Genomic DNA, 19684 nt, shown 5'->3' with positions numbered 1-19684 from the left:
TTATGCGTTTTCGGGGCCACGCCCCCTTCGTCAGACCGTTCTGACGAAGGGGGGGTGACCCCGGAAACGCGTAAACGAAGGAGTTCTGTGCTGTTACACAGATGACTGTGCAGCCCATTACAGATGTCATCCAGGCTTTGCTTGAAAGCTTTTATTCTGATACACTATAGTATGTTTTTATCCTGTTTTGCAGCTTTTATTAAAAACAATCTACACTAGGGTGGGCGCCGTTCTCTTTTGTTCTTTTCCCATAGTGTTGCAGCTCCCCTGACTGAAGTGGGGCAGCACCCCTAGTAATCCTCGTTTTTATATTTTTCAATTGGTGGTCATAGTTTGGCGCTTTTGATTCGTTTAACTGATAAAACTCTAGATGTTCTACCCTTCCCCTCTCTGTACAAAACTAGAACCAAAAAGGTTTGGCTGGAGTTCTATTTGTAAGCTTGAATTCAAGAGACAGCCAGGAGGCACTTGATGTGTAAGTTTACCATCTCTTGAATTAAATATACAGGTTCAAGTAGTTTAGGTATTTAATTTTGCTATCAATGTATTTTAAAATTACAGTTTTTCTAATATGGTATTTACAACATTTTGCTATAAATGAACGGGAATAGCCTTATACAAATAATATAAAAAGCTGCTAATATTTTAAAATCTTGTTTCTAATTCGTGTTTACAAATTCATGTTTTACATGTAGCAAAAGATTTGCTCACCATGCTTGTTTGGTAGTAGTCTGCAGGATAACTGTATTTTACTGCTTCACTCTGGGTCAGGTGTCTATAGGTAAAATGTGATCTAATTACATATTTTGTCTAATACTATTTGGGTTTATTCCAAAAGTCATTTTAGTGGAACTGTATGTACTGCACAACCACCCTAGAGCACTTGGCAATCATGTGCAACAAGTCCAGAAATCAGTCTTCAGCCATTGGTCAACCATAGATGATTCAAGTCCTGCACTTGTGCATGGGAGTTGCATTGTTCTGGCACATAGCTCTTACTCTCTGCATTTATCAGATGCCAGAATTGTACACTGCACTGCAGTCATTCTTTTTAGTTGTTGGGAAAGGAAAGTGGCTTTCAGGCAAAAAAGTTAGAAAATATCTCTTCTGCCATAAAGCTACCAGCTTTTTATTTGTTCATGCAAGTTTAGCCCTATTTTTAGTTATTCTCTTTGCTGTGATTGACTATGCATTACTGGCAGATAGTGAATTTATGGTGATTCCAGCAACTGTATTGTGTGTTGACCTAAGGGTTTGCCGGTACTAACAGAAAACCTATGGCAGAAGAATTTGACAGAGCCAGGATGCTGTGGTAAGGTGAAGAATTATGAAAATTAGGAGAACTTAACCAAATGTAACTGAGAAGACAAATGCAGATTAATATATTGAGGTAGAAAATGTAGGAGAGGGGAGCTTGCACTTCAAGTAGTCATAGACTACCTATTGACCACAAAAGAAAATTTAAATACATTGGCTGCCCGTCAGATCATGTTTTAAAACAAACCATAAAAGACAGCTCATTGAAATGTACTCTAGTACATGGTTCAGAATTTTCTGCCATGTATGTACAGCCTTGCTTTATATGTTCTAAACAGTGGACTGTCTACCTGCACATCTACTTGGTTAGATAGTTTCAGAAGTGTATTTTAGGGCTGCAACTAAAGATTATTTTCATAATCGATTAGCCGATTATTTTTTAGCTTAATCGGATAAAAACAATGTGCTTAATTTAATATGATACATTATTTCGGTAATTATTAATAAAACGTATTGAAATATTTAATCAATAACTATTATTTAATCAATATTGTTAATTATTTAATGGACATGTCATATTCTTTCTGCATAGCTCTCATGCCTGACATATATCACAGGGATGAACTTGTGCAGGAAGGAAAACATTACCAAGCGGACTTCTCTCCTGGACTCCTCACCACACAACCTTATCTGGGGGTATAAGTTTGGCTGCACGCTTGAATCCGCGTCCTGATGTGTGGATTCATACGTGTGAGCCGATTTGGCTTGAGATTACATTTTTCATCTCGCCTAGCTGAGCCAGGGAGAGGATATTGCTAGACACACTGCACGCAAAGCTCCACACACTGCCGTTTTTTCTTTTGCGCGTGCGGCTCCGTGTGCAGTGTGTCATGGGCTTCACAGGCTTTTGGGCCGGTTCACACCATCTCCAGTGTGTTCTGAAAGTTAGTGGTCAAAAACGCACTGAATCGCATAGTGGAAGCCTCCTTGCATTCTGGGCGGGAGGGGGCCTGCCATTCAGGTCAATTACACCCCTGACACACCCCCACCCCCACCCGCACTGCGATCACCTGCATTAGAACGCACATGGCACAGTGCAATCACCAAAAAATTGTTAATGGCACAGGCATGCCCTGTCCCGCCTCAGAATACAGGGGTCTTCCCACCCACCCCCGCCCAGTTGTTATGCCACTGACTCCACTCACCACACACGGTACACATAATACGCACGCGGCACACATGCAACACATAATACGCACACGGCACACATAATGCACACATGCAACACATAATACGCACACGGCACACATGCAACACATCATACGCACTAAAGCACACATGCAACACATAATATGCACACGGCACACATAATACGCACTAAAGCACACATGCAACACATAATACGCACACGGTACTTACACTTGTACATCTCTGTTCAGCCCGTCCACAATTTAATGAGCAGCCTGGGGAGGAGAAGGAGGAGGCTGAGACATGGGGGAGGGCGCGGGTCCAGAACAGGAACAGTCCCCGGGACTCCGGGTGACGACGGAACGGTCCTATTTATCCCGGGGAGGAAGAGATCTTCCAGGGAAGGGACTCCGAGTGACGGTGGAACGGCCCTTTTCATCCCGGGGGGAAAAGATCATGCAGGGGAGGGACTCCAGGGGACGCCAGAACGGCCCTATTTGTCCTGGAGAGGAAGAGTTCGCTGGTCCTCGGGCAGTGCCCGAACAGTCAGCATGCGAGTGAGGTGAGGAGGGAATGAGGGTGAGCCCAACTAATCGAGCGACCAACTCATTGATAATGAAAATCATTGACAACGATTTTCATTCTCGATTTATTATCACCTTTATCGATTTATTAGTTTTAGCCCTAGTGTTTTTGGTACATATAGTAACGTTTAATTGTGTAAGAGAAATATATTAGGGTACATATCTGATCAGTGCTTTAGAAATGGCAAATTATATTTTATTTTTATACAAAGTGATTTTATTTGAGTTTATAAAATAGGATTTGTTTCATTTATTTTTTTTTAAACTTAAAATAGATCACCTTCCAATTTTTATGAGAGAGAGAGAGAGACACTCTTTTTCTAGCAATCAAATCTGACAACATCAGATCAACATCAAATGTTGGCTGGATTTGCACTTTAAGTTTCATAGTTTCATAAATACTACTTCTAAATTTCTGTAGTATTGGTTGCACATTTCTTTGCATTAATCCCACTCTTTCTTACTACTGATGATTTTCATATGCTCCATCTGGAAAAGGAAGAGGACGAAACCCTGAAACAGGTGTTGAATGCTACTTGGAACATTTTTGCTTGCCAAATGTTTCTATAAGTGGATGGTGTGTAAAGTTTGGTGTGTTTGTTGTCAATTTACTGCTCTGCTTGGATTGAGTTTCATTTTGGGTCTTCCATTATATGCCTGTTCCAGCAGCATGAAAAATCCTCCTATCTTTTATAGTAGTTGTAAAGTATAGAAGTTGTCACTCAAGGAAACCTGTCATGAGAGAAATATGGAGGCTTGCATTGCCGACCTCTTCCTCTTCAAAGTGCTAGTTGCCTGGCTGACATGCAGGGTCCCTCTTTTGTTTCAATACTTGAAGCCATTGACTGGTAACCACAATGCAGATAAGGACATTTTTTTATAGATTTTCTGTATGTGTAGACATGTTTTGTGTCGCCATACTAGCAATACAATTAGTATTTTCAGGTGCTCAGCAGTGGCAGCGCATGTATTTCTCTCTGATAGGATAGCTTTAAAGAGTGCTGCTTACAGGACTAGAACAACTTTATTTTATCTGAACATTTACACATCAGTCCGTTTCTCACCCACGGCCTGCTTGTTTATTTTGCTTTATATTTTATTTCCATTTTCTAATTTCGCAGAGCAAGTCTTTGAGACTACAAGGAGAAAATATTTATGTCAGACATAGCAATTTAATGTTGGAGGTTTGTATGAAAGCAACTTGTTAGATGATCTGTCTCTGTTGCAAAGTGGGGCTGGCACATGCAGACTGCTGCTATAAACACAATGCATGAAATGCATGGGCTCGGACCTGCCAGAGTGTGCATGCTGTGACTTTGTCTGAATCTTTCCTTTTTAGGTACCTTATACAGTGCTGTGTGTGGCAACTGGAAGTAGCAGCCCTGCACAGATTTTATCCCATGCCATGTCTATGGTTGAAGGCACAGTAGAGAACACATTACAGAAATGTGGCCAATATAGGGATGCCCTTATTATTCCAGTATTTGCAAGTGTAGCAACCCACCAAAGCATAGCTCATAGTAATTGGGAATTGTATTGTTTAGGACTCAAGAACGCACACAAGCTTTGGGATTACTTGTTACACTTGCAAATGTGTTAGGCTGTGTTTAAAACTCTGACCAATTTTGGATGGTTTTTGTGGCAAATCTCAAGTAATTGCTAAGATAAGTCAATTTTCTCATCACCTGCCTTACTGTGGGTAGCCTTAAAATTGTCTTTGTTGCCCATGGCAATTTAATTTATTTTCACCCTTGGATTGTAAAAAAGGACAGTTTCAACCCTGTTGTCCCTTATTTCAGATGCTTTGTAAATGATCCACCTAGTTATTTCTTCATTTACATTTCTGTCTACTTGTTGCCTTTAGAGAACTATGTTTTATAATTAAGTTTATACTACATCGCTTGCCAATCACATTTATTTCTGATGTATTATCATTAGATTAAGCCATGTGCATGGTAAGCCCAACTGGAAAGGGGGTTCCCCCCCCCATAATAGCCAGGCCTGGTTATGGGCCGCAAGAGCCATGAGTGGGGTCTGCCCCATCTATACCTTGCTTAGCCCCCCATGTAGGAAGGTGAACACCACACTCGTATGTGGCTAAGAGAACATGATTATACCATCGCTCTATTTTTTTTTAATTAACTTATTGTATAACAACTGGTACTGACCTGTGCTGACCACCAATCCCTATGTCACATCGAGTCATTAGTTATTGTTTCCTGTTTGTTCTGCTAACATTAACATTTTTATGTTATTCACCAGGTTATAACAACCAGACTAATTGCCGATTTTTGCTTTTTGCTGCTTTTTTTAACAAGCTCAGTTGACCTACTGAATCTTGGCTTATCAATCAAAGATTTGCTTTGGCTTTGCGCTGCCTATGGAGAAATGTGTTTCATTTTTTCATTATTTGTAACATGGAAATGGAGCACAAATAATTATAGGGTACAAAGACAGAAATGTCTTTTGTTTAACAATTTGATGAATTCAAGAAAAATGTCTGATCTGATGTGAAGGCTCTGAAATTAGTTCAGTGGCAATCAGCCAGTATATATATATATCGTTTTCTTTTTTCTCCTAAAATAATTTTCATACCAACTGTATGTTGGTATTCGTCTAATGGGTAAAAAAAACACTTTAGTTTTCAGTATCATTTTATAAAATCATCCTCTTCATTTTCAAATCAGACATGTTTCTTTAACATTGAATTAGAGCTAACATAATTTAACCCAAATTTGTGTTTTTTTGTTTCTTTTGTGTCCTTTTTTTTTTTTTTCCTTACTCATTGTTAGGATTTGGATAAGTCTCCAGAGGAAATATTGAAACATCAGGCTAGCATTAGTGAGCTTAAACGCAGTTTCATGGAATCTACCACAGAGCCTCGTCCCAATGAATGGGAAAAGCGTTGTATTACACCTATATCCCTGCAGACACAAGGGGTATGTTAAAGCTTTCTTCTTTTGCACGCACCCTGGAGTATGAAGGTTATATGTGTCTATTACAAATACACTTAACTGCTGTTAGAGACCAGAGAATCGGCCAGAATAGAAGAAATGAACTATTGTTCTTGTTATATGTGATGAGGTATGTAGCTTTATGGGATCATGTACAATAATCCGAAAGAAAAGCTTGTTCTAGTATCAGAGGCTAATGGACTGTGTCATTGAAAACTGTTTTAGGGAACTGATATATGAAAACTGGAACTGTATGGAATATGAGACAGCCATCACCTTTTATCTTTCTTTATCATATCTAGTTGCTAACGGAAGCAGCTTTAATTCCCTTTTTTTTAGCATACATTAGACAATTTTGTTTACAGACAAAGATAAAAATATTTGTTCGAAGTTTTAACCCCATCTTTTAAAATTACATGTATGAACATGAAACACAGTTGATTACTTTCAGAAGTTATAAGTAATAGCCACTATGTACAGATGTCTTGCAACTCTTACCAGAGGCTAAGCCAACACAGGTCCAGTTGGTATTCAATTTTTATCATTCTTATTTTTAATTTGTATATATAAAGGTTTTAAGTGCTAACTTAACTTTTAATTAACATAATTACATTAACAAAGGGTATTTGTTTTACTAAACAGTGTTTGTCAGTTATAAACTTTAGAGGACCCACTTTCTCCTATACACAATTTTTACTGTTGGAAGCACTTATTACTCAGAGATTGTCCAGCTTGTTGAAAAATCTCTCAAGAACAAATCCTATTTTTTTTCAGGGAGTAAAGGTAAGAGAGATATTAACACAGTGTGTGGCATTATACAGTAAGATCAGTTTATCAAGCTGTAACAATTATTTTTCATAGTAGCCATTATTTTCAGCAAGAGAGCCAATGAAAGTTTCAAATAACAGTCACATGGCTAAAAACGATTGTTACGGTAGATAAAGTGTGCATTATAACTTGGTGAATTAAGCCTAACATCAGTTGTCACATAAAAAAACAACTTTTTTGTGCACTTGTTTCCAGTATTATTTAGATAATTTTGTACAACAATACAAAATACATGTATTCAATGTTTTGCCTCAGCCATCTTAAAAATTATCCTGGTGTCAATAATGATAGCATTTGTGTAAGGTATGCATAATATGCCCTAAAGAGAAAGTATAACTCCTCTTTGGTCTATTGGCTGGAACAGGAGCCATAAGCTAAATCATACGGGATAATTATTTTGAGCATAAGATCTTCAAATTAGGATTGGAGTTAAAGCTGTTACCACATACACAGAGGTTAATAGGCCCAATTTATAAAATAGGGTAATTCCAACTTGTATTTTTAAATTCTTGATAAAAATGAGAGCTAATACACAATATTTTTACTATTGACAACTCTGCTTTGTAATTTACATATGATCCCTATTTTTTTATTTTCTTGCACAAGTCATACAAATAACTGCAGTGTCATTTCTTACCATTTACTATAATGCAAAGTTTGTGGTTTAGATTTGCTAGATCACATTGATTTAGATAATGCTGTACATAATATGGATGAAACACATTTTGACATCTGGTTTGCAGTAGCACTGTAGGGCTCTGGAGGCAAGGCTTTCTTATCCTGGAAGTGTGCTCTGCGTTTAATATACCTTTAATAGTGGAGACATTGTTAATTTTCAAGCTCTAGCACTTGCATAACAGTTGATTATCTGTCAGACCTTTGTGCTTTTGTTTGATGTTTCCACTCTTTTTTTTTTTTTCTCTGGCTTTTTGATCTTTCTTTTCTGTTAACTTCTTGCTCTCCACTCTCTAACTTATCTAGAGCTTAGAAGAAGAGATGACATCAATTCTGTTTAGTAAAGAAAGCTTTTCCACCTTCACCTCATCTAATCAGCGGACCACAGAGGCGAATGTAGTGAATGATAGTCTTCCTTCTGATATGCTTAGTGTTTCCTATTCCCCTCCACTGTCTGAGGTGCACTTCTTTTCTTCATTCTTTTCATTACTGTTTTTATTACTTGTCATTTCTGTCCATGCACTCTTAATAGGGCACATGTGCCAAGCCAGGAAAATGAGAACTACAAGAATAAGTCCTTAGTATTTGTGCACATTTACACTTATTCGTTATGGTGCATGCATTAAAGCAGGCTATTCAGATTAATGGGCTGCCAAAAGAGCAGATAAAATAAAAAAAACAGACAAGTTGCATTTTTTTACAATTTCACACAACACATTACCGTGCATTACAATGCATGTGCATCGAAGGTACGCTGGGTTAGTGTGTTGGGCTGGCATTTAAAATAAATGGGATCACGGAAAAACGCTGATGCGTGTAACATGCATTGCGGTAAATACTCGTCTACGCAGCGCATTGAAACAAATAAGTGTATATGGAGTTATTTGATCAGAGATTAGAGAATAAATGTGACATTTGTTTACTGAAAAAAAGTGATTGGCAACTCCAATAAACAAATATATGTGTACACATATATTTATTTGTGTGTGTAAGCAATCTGAAGCAAAGTATGTCAGAATGCATTGGTATTTGAGTTAATTATGACCAAAGGGTATATTTTCCTATGCATCCTTTTTTTTCCCTATTAGAAATGAAGGGCCCATTCAGCAATACAAATCTGAAATGGGTTCTAATGCGTGCCCACTCTGCTATGTAGTGTCCTTATTTCTGTCTTTTTACCATCGGCGAGATTTCTCTTGACTCCTTGTGTGGTCAACACAGTAAGATGGAGGGAATCTCTCTAATGGGGATATAGCAATAAAATCTATATGAGGGTTAAAATCTCTGTTAAGATTTGTTCACGGTCTGTGATCCCCATGAAAGCTTTACATGTATTTCCACTTTTGCAGCCAAATTGGGATAACACCTGCTTTATTTAGGGATGCACCGATACCAAGTACCGTACTTGGTAGAATTACAAGTACAGATACTTTTCGAGCTCCAAGACTAGACTAAAATTTTTAAAGTTAGGAGTCAGCTGTCATTTGTAAGGAGCACACGGAGCTCCTGGGATTTGTACATCTCTGTTTTAATGTATGATATTTTTTTTTTTAAATTAAAGGGATGCACCGATACCATTTGTTTCAGGTACTGATACTTGCCCAAGTACTTACAAGTACTGATACATTTTTGTTTATTGTCATGTGACAGTTTTTCTAAAACAATATCGACTAATTATTTCAGTACAGTGGTGGAGCGCCAGAGCTAGGTCCCAGCTGCAACCGCTTCAACCCTGGTAGTTCGCATGAAATAGACAAGTTGCATTTTTTTACAATTTCACACAACACATTACCGTGCATTACAATGCATGTGCATCGAAGGTACGCTGGGTTAGTGTGTTGGGCTGGCATTTAAAATAAATGGGATCACGGAAAAACGCTGATGCGTGTAACATGCATTGCGGTAAATACTCGTCTACGCAGCGCATTGAAACAAATAAGTGTATATGGAGTTATTTGATCAGAGATTAGAGAATAAATGTGACATTTGTTTACTGAAAAAAAGTGATTGGCAACTCCAATAAACAAATATATGTGTACACATATATTTATTTGTGTGTGTAAGCAATCTGAAGCAAAGTATGTCAGAATGCATTGGTATTTGAGTTAATTATGACCAAAGGGTATATTTTCCTATGCATCCTTTTTTTTCCCTATTAGAAATGAAGGGCCCATTCAGCAATACAAATCTGAAATGGGTTCTAATGCGTGCCCACTCTGCTATGTAGTGTCCTTATTTCTGTCTTTTTACCATCGGCGAGATTTCTCTTGACTCCTTGTGTGGTCAACACAGTAAGATGGAGGGAATCTCTCTAATGGGGATATAGCAATAAAATCTATATGAGGGTTAAAATCTCTGTTAAGATTTGTTCACGGTCTGTGATCCCCATGAAAGCTTTACATGTATTTCCACTTTTGCAGCCAAATTGGGATAACACCTGCTTTATTTAGGGATGCACCGATACCAAGTACCGTACTTGGTAGAATTACAAGTACAGATACTTTTCGAGCTCCAAGACTAGACTAAAATTTTTAAAGTTAGGAGTCAGCTGTCATTTGTAAGGAGCACACGGAGCTCCTGGGATTTGTACATCTCTGTTTTAATGTATGATTTTTTTTTTTATAAATTAAAGGGATGCACCGATACCATTTGTTTCAGGTACTGATACTTGCCCAAGTACTTACAAGTACTGATACATTTTTGTTTATTGTCATGTGACAGTTTTTCTAAAACAATATCGACTAATTATTTCAGTACAGTGGTGGAGCGCCAGAGCTAGGTCCCAGCTGCAACCGCTTCAACCCTGGTAGTTCGCATGAAAATGTCAAGTATCGGCACTGGTATCGGTGCAGCCCTATTTATTATGTGTCACATAGGATAACTTAAAAAAATAAATAAGCATTGCTGTTTGCAATTGAAGTGCTTTTATACTTGCCGAAAAACCTTACCTAGCACCCCCCATGTAATGTTAAGGAGATGGCTGTGGGAAGTTATGTTTACTCTGATGAACCCTGTCTGTACTGTGCTGGTAAATTAAATTATCAGTTGTAAACTAGATTTGGATACTGTTCATGAAAGGAAGCTCAGTCTGTCCCTCAGTTTGGTCTTCTACTTTCAAACTGCTCAAAGCTTGCAATCTATGTGTAAAGGCCTTCACCAAAGAAACTGCTAAATTAACAATATCTTTATAGTGGGGTGTTTTTTTTTCCCCTCTAAATTTAACTGCAAAAGTGGAAATACCGTTTTCCTGGTAAATGCACTGGGAGATTTCCCTTCACTTCCTGTTGTTACTTTTTTTTATTTGCATCTGGTAAATATGCAACTGAAAGTGTTGTGTTATATTTGCTTAATAAGTGAAACATATTTTCCGTTGATCCTGCCAGAAATATATTGCGGTGCACTCTGAGGTCCTGTCTCAAACAATCAGGAAGATTGTTAAGACTACCAAACACCTTTCCTCTGTGTTATGGGGAAGAAGAGAAAGGAAGGTGTTCTATAGTCCTAACATTCTTCTTTCCTAGGTTGACCACGCTGTTTCTCCATAAATACCAGTGAGTGTCATCCTAGGACATAGTGTGTTACTGGCAGAATCACCAGGTAAAAATTAAGGGAAAAAAGCTTGAGGAAAAAAAAGAAACCCAATACAATCACCACATTTAAGAAACGGTAAGCTACAATATATTACATTTTTGTTCTTGGGTTTAAATACACTTTAAATGTTCTTTTAAATAATCCATGCTTTTTGTGCTAAAAATTGAGACTTTTCATGACACCTGCAATTCAAAACAGATTCCGGTAAGGCCGCGTTCACACTGGACATTCTGCAGGAATGCCAGTTTTCCAATTCAGACATGGTACTGTACACATTGAAGAAATTGAATGGGTGACGTCCGCTGCATCTGTAAGCGGCAGTCTACATGTAATTGTATATGATATGACTGCATGCAATTTGGTAAAGATCACTGTCCCTGGATGCAAGATAGATGCATCCAGTGACAGTGAACTATTCCACACCGCATGTATCATATACATTTACATGCGGACTGCCACTTACAGATTTGGCCGCTGTTACCCATTCATTTATTTGAATAGGTACAGGGGCTGCATCTGAATGGGACACCTGGGATTCCTGCTGTGCGGACCACTTCTGGTGGCCGTGTCTGTAATAAATTTGTTCCAAATCAGCCAATGTGATTTGTCTGGATTTGTTTTCTAATTTTGTCTCTCATAGTTGAGGTCTACCTATGATGCCAATTACAGGCCTCTCATCTTTTTAAGTGGGAGAGCTTGCACAATTGGTGGCTGACCAAATAATTTTTTGCCCCACTGTATATTAGGTCACACTTACATAAGAGTACTTGCATATGTGTCTTATTGTGCGTTTGTAAGTAAAACTTGTGTTGACTTTTAAGACACTTATGTGCCTTAAAACATATGTGTGTTCTCTTCTTATGCTGTCTGTCTTTTACGACCGAACAATTGTTTTTGTTCTTGTCTTGTGTAAATGTATTGATTTTGTGTCTCTTGGTTATTTTGTGTCCCACAGAAACTTTTGCTGCCCAGAACTAGAGGGATGCGCACTGGACTGAGTGATGCTCTTGAGGTGCTCAGATTGTACTATAAGTACCAATTTGTTCATCTTAATCACCATCACATTTTCACTTTTCAGTTGACTTCATCATTTTTTTGTCCACCATGTAGATGGAAATCTTAAGTTTTTTTTTGTTTTTTTTTCAATTCTTTTGATTTATTTGTTCATATATTTTATTTTCCTCATCCATTTTTCATGTAGAACTCAAATGAGGTAGAGAACGTAGAGGAAGAAAAAAAGCAGTCAGATTCTGACACTAAAAACACTGCGGTTACTGAAGACCTCAAACTTGAGATAAATGGAGATGTTGAGCACCCTAAAGATACCAGTGAGCAGACTGAAGAAGTGAAAGAACTGGATAAAAATGAGAAGCAATCAGTGTCTTCTTATGATAGTAGTAGTGAAAGTGAAAACGAAGTAGAATACAAAGCTGAACAGAGGTTACCTGAGCATGTTCTTCAGGAAGAACCAGAAGAAAGTGCAGAAGAAATAAAGGAAGATGAACCAATAGATGAGTCTCAGGGTTTTGTAAGTGAAGACCATACTGTGAGAATAACTGTTACTCAGATTCAAGAAAAGACAGAGGTTATATCGCAGGAAATCACAGTTACTACCTATGAAAGTGGAGAGGAGATTGTAGAGGATGACCATGAAGTTCATGAAGAGGAAAATAACAAAATGAATGGGGATATCTCTCACTCTGATGACACTTCTGCTCAAATTATTTGTTGCTCTGAGGTAAATTGGTTATACACATCAGGCTTTATGCAACATACTCTTCTGCTGTTAGAGAAGATATTTCCATTTTAAAAAAAATCGAAGTATTTTAAGAAATATCAAGCAGTTTCCACAAAAAAGTTGTTGCAGTAGTCCATATTATCTTTACATTATCTTATTTTACTGGGTTATAATTTTTCACACCTTTTTGAAATATTTATTTCCATTATAGTTTTCATTTTTCACTTTGTTACATGTCTTCATTGTGTATCACTATGCATGTGTAAGTCCATTTTTAATATCTACTGATATGTCTCGTTCTCTAGTCCCATTTTTCACTCTGCAAAAGTACTCTACATTGATATAGTAGATATATCGATCTATATAGATAGATATATCTATAGATATATATAGATATAGATAGATATAGATAGATGTGTGTATGTATATGTGTGTGTGTATATATATATATATATATCTCTAATTTTAATAGGCTTGTGATCTGTCCATAACTCTTGGGCCAAATATACTAACACTACTGACATCTTCTTTACTTGTTCTACCAGAATGCAATATAGCCTAAACTTTATTGCAAGCCAACAGACCATGATTACACATTTAATTTACGTTTGACAGATATATATGAAGGTACTGGATTATAAACCCGCTAGAGTCAGTTATTTGCAGAGTTTGGCAGAATACTAAGAAAACAGGGGAAACTGTCACATCAGTAGAAACAAGATAAATATCACAACAAATTCACACAGCGACAAGGAAAGGATTAAAGTGCAACTGTAAAAAAGTTTTAAAACAAGTTATCTCTGACCTCTATAGCTGCTTTTAATGTGAAGGTATTAAAGACCAAAGTTCACACTCTGCTGCATTACGCAAGAGGTGCGGCACCTGTGCATTCAGCGCATGCTATCGCACAATGCAGTGCGCTAGGTGAACTTCCATAAGTTCCATGTTTAAAGTCAATCTGTGCCCATAATATGCATACTAAAGTTTTAACATATCATGAAACACATATTCTTTAAAACAAGCCACCACTCACATCTGTATCTATAAACATTAGGAGAAATAGTTTTTTCAAAGTTCACTAAAATCTTAGCTATTTTTCATTTGCAACATAATCTTCGCATTCTGCCAGTCCTCTAATATAAACAACCAGCAGGTGTTTCTATGCTGCTACAAAATGACCAAAACCAACCTTAGGGTCTATACCTACTGCTGTGTTGCATTAAAGGCACAGTATCCATGCATTAAGCACATGCTATCGCACAATGGAATGCATTATGGATAAGGAGGGACCCAGTTTGACCTCTGCTGTGCTTCTGCAGAGTGATGGAATAAGATAACACCACAAGCCCAGACAGTAGTCACCTTACTGTACTACAATAATTTGTAGTGCTATGAAATTGCATTGATTCTTACCTAGCGTGGTTGTAGATGTAGAATTATGCACCACTACATGCATATATTTTCCTTTTTTGTTTTCCGCCTTTCTCTTTTGCATAAGTTATGGCCAAGCTGACCTAACATCTAAACACTGTACCTGTAGATCTTTATAATTTTATAGGCAGAAGTTTCTAAACCGATAAACTTGGGTGAAATCAAACAATAAGCCGCTCTATAAAAACAAGCCTTGCTCCCAATTTCAAACATTGCTTGCAAAATTAGTCCTTTTCTGATGTACTAGAAGACAATGGTGAGCACCTAAGGTAGTTGGAGGTAATCATTATTTAACATGGACATTTTTCAAACTTTTTAGAAAATCTCTCTGCAAGAGGGATCAATCCATTACTTTTCTGTGCGTACGAGTAAAGAATTGGTAGTTGTATATGCTCTCTGCCAAGACAGGGGAGGGGCTGGATTCCCCCCTCCCCGATCGGCCAGCGCTGACTGGCGGAACGGGAGGGGGCGGGGACAGCTGGCTCTGCCTCTAGATAGGCAGAGCCAGCTGTCAGTCACGCAGCTAGGCGGATCCCGGCACAATTGTCGGGATTCGCTTCAGCTGCGGCATCTCAGTGTACCGCGAACCACATCTCGCGGTATACTGAGCCTAGGGTGACGGGAGGACGCAAGTTTGTGTCCTCCCGGTACCCTAAGGAGAACTATGGGGAAAAGCCTTAACCCCATAGTTCTCCTTTAACATAAATCTACAGACATACCAAATACACATCAATTGAGACAGGAACCGTACATTTGTACACAGGGCAAGAGTCACAAACAACAGAAAGGTGCTGTTGCGATTCATATTTTGAATGACAAATCTTTCACCATTGTTAAATAACATGCTCGTTTTTCTCTAGCCTCCAGTAGTGAAAACAGAGATGGTCACCATTTCTGATGCCACACAAAGAACTGAAATTTCCACAAAAGAAGTTCCAATTGTCCAGACAGAGACAAAAACAATTACATTTGAATCTGCTCAGGTAGATATTATTTTGCACTTTTCTCCTTTTCCTTCTTAAATCCAACATGATCCTGTCAGAATACCGAACAACCCTCTTCTAAAATCTTTAATGTCAGAAAAGGGATGATTATGCTGCACAACAGACTGCAAATTAAAGATGTCAATCAAATGTCTTGCCTCTAGAATATTAATATCTTCATCTATTTGCAAAATGATCTTTCTTCATCTCTTCTAACGTCTTTTGAACATTGTGTCTTGTGATTAAAAATGGTTTTATGTAATATTTAAGAGCATACTTGAGCCATAAGTAACCACAATACACTAACTTTTCTAAATAAAGTAGGTGCATTTTGATCACTTCTTTCTGTAATTTGTTTTTAATGTAAAATGATTGTATAGAAATACAGTGGATATAAAAAAAGTCTACATGCCCTTGTAAAAATGCCAGGTTTTTTAGATTAAAAAAAAATAAATGGACCAAGACAAATAACATCAGAATTTTATTTCCACCTTTTTAATGTGACCTATAATCTGTGAAATTCAATTAAAAACAAACTGAAATCTTTTAAAAATAAAAAAACTTAAATAAATGTGGGTACATAAATATACACACCCTTAACCCCTTCATGACTGAGGCCCTTTTTTCCATTTTTGCACCCATGTTATATTCCACATTTTAGGCCTGAAAATGACGTAAAACCCCCCAACATTATATATTTTCTGAATGCCAAGACCCTATAGAATAAAATGGTGGTAGTTGAAAATTTTTATGTTGCGCAATATTAGCGCAACTCCTTATTAAACCCCAAAATTTAGTGACAAATTTAATTAAATGCCCCAAAACACAACAAATTACCCATTTTTTTAATGAAATATAAAAGATGAGGTTACAACGAGTAAAACGATACCCAACATGCCCAGTTTACAGATTGCGTGCGACCGTGAAACGGCGAAAAACTGCAGTACCCCAAAAAATCAATAAAAGACACTTTAAAAGCCCCCACAGGTCATCAATTTAGAGATACCCCAAAATACTGCCCCTAGAATTATTGCTCTCACTCCGGCGTGCGCGGCGATACCCAACATGTGTAGCGCGTTCGTCGTTTTCATGCGTAGGCGCACCCGACGCGTGTTTACGTGGCGACGCGCGTGCTCGCGGGGGCGGGGTACTTTTAAAAATTTTTTTTTATTATTATTAGATTTATTTTATTTCATTTTAATTTTAAAAACTGTTTTTTTTTTTTTTTTTACTTTACTTTGACTGCTATCACATGGGGGGGCTTGCAAGCCCCCCCATGTAATAGCAGATGGTGGTGACAGGTCCTCTTTAAGGTGATGCTGGGGGTCCAAAAGACCCTCAGTGTCACCTTTACACTGGAAATAAGCTATTGAAGTGCAGATCGCACTTCAATAGCTTATAGCTGGGCTGCAGGAGCCCAGAACTGACAGCCCAGGGACCGGAAGTGATGCAATCTGCATCGCTCCCGGTCCCATAGAACGGGGAGGGGATCGATGAACGGAAGTTCGTCGACCTCCTCCCCAGCTCCCCGCGGACACAAAGATCGCCGGTCCCGGGCCCGTAGGAGGGGCAACGGAGCCCGGGAAGCACGGCGGGGGTGGCCGGCGGGGGGGTGGCCCCTTCTTCGGGACGCAGAAGCGATCTGGCGACAGGTAAGTCGCCAGGATCGCTTCTGTTGTAAAGCCGACAGTCGGCTCTACAAGTTTAAACAGAGTCCCGGGAGTCTGTTTAAACAGCCCCGATGCTGGCGACGTACACTGTACGTCGTCAGTCACGAAGGGGTTAAACTAATACTTTGTTGAAGCACCTTTAGATTTTATGACAGAATTCAGTCTTTTGGGGTAGGAGTCTATCAGCGTGGCACATCTTGCCTTGGGAATCTTTGGCCACTCTTCTTGCAAAAGCGCTCCAAAGCTGTAAGATTGCTAGGGCATCTTCTGTGCACAGCCCTCTTCAGGTCACCCCACTGATTTTCAGTTGGATTCAGGTCCGGGCTCTGGCTTGGCCATTTTAAAACTTTGATCATCTTCTGGTGAAGCCATTATTTTGTTGATGTGCAGCTATTATTTGGTTATTTCTTGTGCTGAAAGATTAAATTCATCTTTAGCTTTTTAGCAAAGGCCTGAAAGTTTTGTGTCATTGACTTTGTACCATTGAGTGATATTTGGAACGGTTTAGAGGTCCCTCCACCTTGACTAAAGCCCCAGTTCCAACTGAAGAAAAACAGCCCAAAGCATTATGCTGCCAACACCATGCTTCACTGTGAGTATGGTGTACGTTTGGTGATGTGCAGTGTTTGTTTTTGCAGCAAACATACTTTTTAGAATTATGGCTGATCAGACCATAACACATTTTCCACATGCTTTTGTCAGACTTGGTGTAGATTTTTGTAAAATGTAGCCAGGCTTGGTTGTTTTTCTTAGTAAGAAAAGGCTTCCATCTTGCCACCCTACCACACAGCACAGACGGATGAAGAATACAGGAGATTTTGTAGTACACTACAATGTAGTACACAACCCAGTACTTTTCAGAAATTGCTGCAGGTCCTTTATTGTTGCCGTAGGCCTCTTGGCAGCCTCCCGGATCAGTTTTCTTCTTGTTTTTTCATCAATTTTAGAGGAACGTCCAGTTCTTGATAATCTCACTGTTGTACCATATTTTCTCAACTTGTTGATGGCCGTCTTCCCTGTGTTCCATTTGTATATCTAATTTCTTGGACTTTTTTGTATCTTTCTTCTGACTGATACCTTCCAACAATGAGATGCTGTCCATGCTTTTTGTAAGCTCTTTGCAGACCATGGGTTTTGCTGTAAGAGGCAACTAAGTAAATGCCAAATACCGTATTTTGCACTCCATAAGGCGCACCTGACCATAGGACGCAGGCAGTGTAGGGTTCTGTGTAGTTAGTGACAGCTGAGACAGGTGGCGCTGTGATTACAGCACCACGGTCTCGGTGATCACAAAGAGCAGACGAAGAACGGCCGTTCTTCGTCTGCTCTGTGGGCTTTATGGTGAGCTCCTATGACGGGGTCACGGGTCCCCCAGAGGAGCGGGGGACCCCGAAAACCACGGCAGGGAGGACCCCGGACATGATCGCCGCCGCCGCTCGATTTGATACAAGTGATCTGATTAGATCACTTGTATTAAACGAGCAGCGGCTCCCACTGTACATTTAGCTCTGCTGGTCCGGAACAGGGCTAAATGTACAAAAAACAACTCGCCCGGCGCCCGAAAATGCATGTCCCAGGCATCGGGCGATAGGGATTCGCTCCATAAGACACACAGACATTTTTGCAAGCCTTTTGGGGGGGAAAAAAGTGCGTCTTATGGAGTGAAAAATACGGTATATCTTACTAGAACAGCTGAACTTTTTATGGGCTTAATTGGAATCACTTTAATTGATTGCAGGTATGTACTGACTACTATTTAACATCTGTTTGAATGTGAGCCACCAATTCTGAACACAGCCACAACCCTAATTGTAAGGATGTGTACCCTTATGTAGTCACGATATTGTATTCTCCCCCTTCCAAACTATTTCAGTTTGTTTTTTTAACTGATCTGTACAGATTATAGTAATTCAAGAATCACTGCGCTAGCTGTGAAAACTAAATAATTAGTTCGACCAGCCGCAACTATGTGTGTAAGTGAACTTATTATAACGCAAGTGAGTTGCGCTCGGTCTCGACAAATATAAATAAATTAAATTTGTGTGCTCTATAGGACGTGAAGAAGTTACTAAGTTCAGATTCTACTGTGAAAAAAAATTATAAATCTCGGTAGTCACTACCTCGGTAATAATTGTGCAATACAACAATCAGGTGTGGGAAAAGGGTTTTCCCCCTGCGAGATCTTAATAGGTTTCCGTCCCCAGCGAGAGGTGAGGGAGCCTGCCAGAGGGAGGAAAAAACCAGACCAGATCTTTTGAGAAAGGAGGACGTACCACAAGAAACCATAGGGCTTTCCGGATTCTATGAATTATCCCTGGTTTGAGACGTTTTGAACTGACCACTCTGAACTGACTGCTCACTAAGATCGATGCCGGTATTTTAGTTAAATTAACCCTGCATTTAATCTTTGTCTTTGAGAGGAATCAGAGTGCACGGAGTAGCACTGTATACGTGATAATTTTTCATACTGTTTTAATTTCTATTATTTAAGTGTTCGTATTATATTTAAAATTCGTCACGATTTAGAGATTGGGATTTTAGAATTTTGTTTTTGTTTTTCTTATACACGACCAATCTGTGACACCGAGTCATTTATATTTGGATTGGTGTCTTTGAATAGATTGTCACATCAATAAGAGGTTTGTTTGGACAAACCATGTACACTTAGTACACAGAAACACCTAATCAATACACCGGCTGGTGATTGAAAACCCTTTTCCCACACCTGATTGTTGTATTGCACAATTATTACCGAGGTAGTGACTACCGAGATTTATAATTTTTT

General features: G+C 38.8%; 1 protein-coding gene across 7 annotated transcripts in view; it reads left to right on the top strand.

Annotated features, from left to right (window-relative positions):
* Positions 1-19684, top strand: part of LOC108800326 (protein 4.1-like) — a 105898-nt gene that overhangs the window by 73866 nt on the left and 12348 nt on the right. The window contains exons 13-19 of one of the 7 annotated variants that reach the window (XM_018572304.1): positions 3528-3551; positions 4151-4213; positions 5822-5968; positions 7793-7945; positions 12033-12089; positions 12279-12815; positions 15107-15229. In XM_018572304.1, coding sequence (XP_018427806.1) covers positions 3528-3551; positions 4151-4213; positions 5822-5968; positions 7793-7945; positions 12033-12089; positions 12279-12815; positions 15107-15229 — 1104 coding nt within the window. The remainder of the gene's footprint in view (positions 1-3527; positions 3552-4150; positions 4214-5821; positions 5969-7792; positions 7946-12032; positions 12090-12278; positions 12816-15106; positions 15230-19684) is intronic. The other 6 variants (XM_018572309.1, XM_018572305.1, XM_018572307.1 and 3 more) reach the window with 6 other exon arrangements.

The sequence above is a fragment of the Nanorana parkeri genome, unplaced genomic scaffold, assembly GCF_000935625.1.
Source record: "Nanorana parkeri isolate BGI_ZX_2015 unplaced genomic scaffold, ASM93562v1 scaffold1994, whole genome shotgun sequence".
NCBI lineage: Eukaryota > Metazoa > Chordata > Amphibia > Anura > Dicroglossidae > Nanorana > Nanorana parkeri.
This window is presented reverse-complemented; position numbering and strand designations above follow the sequence as displayed.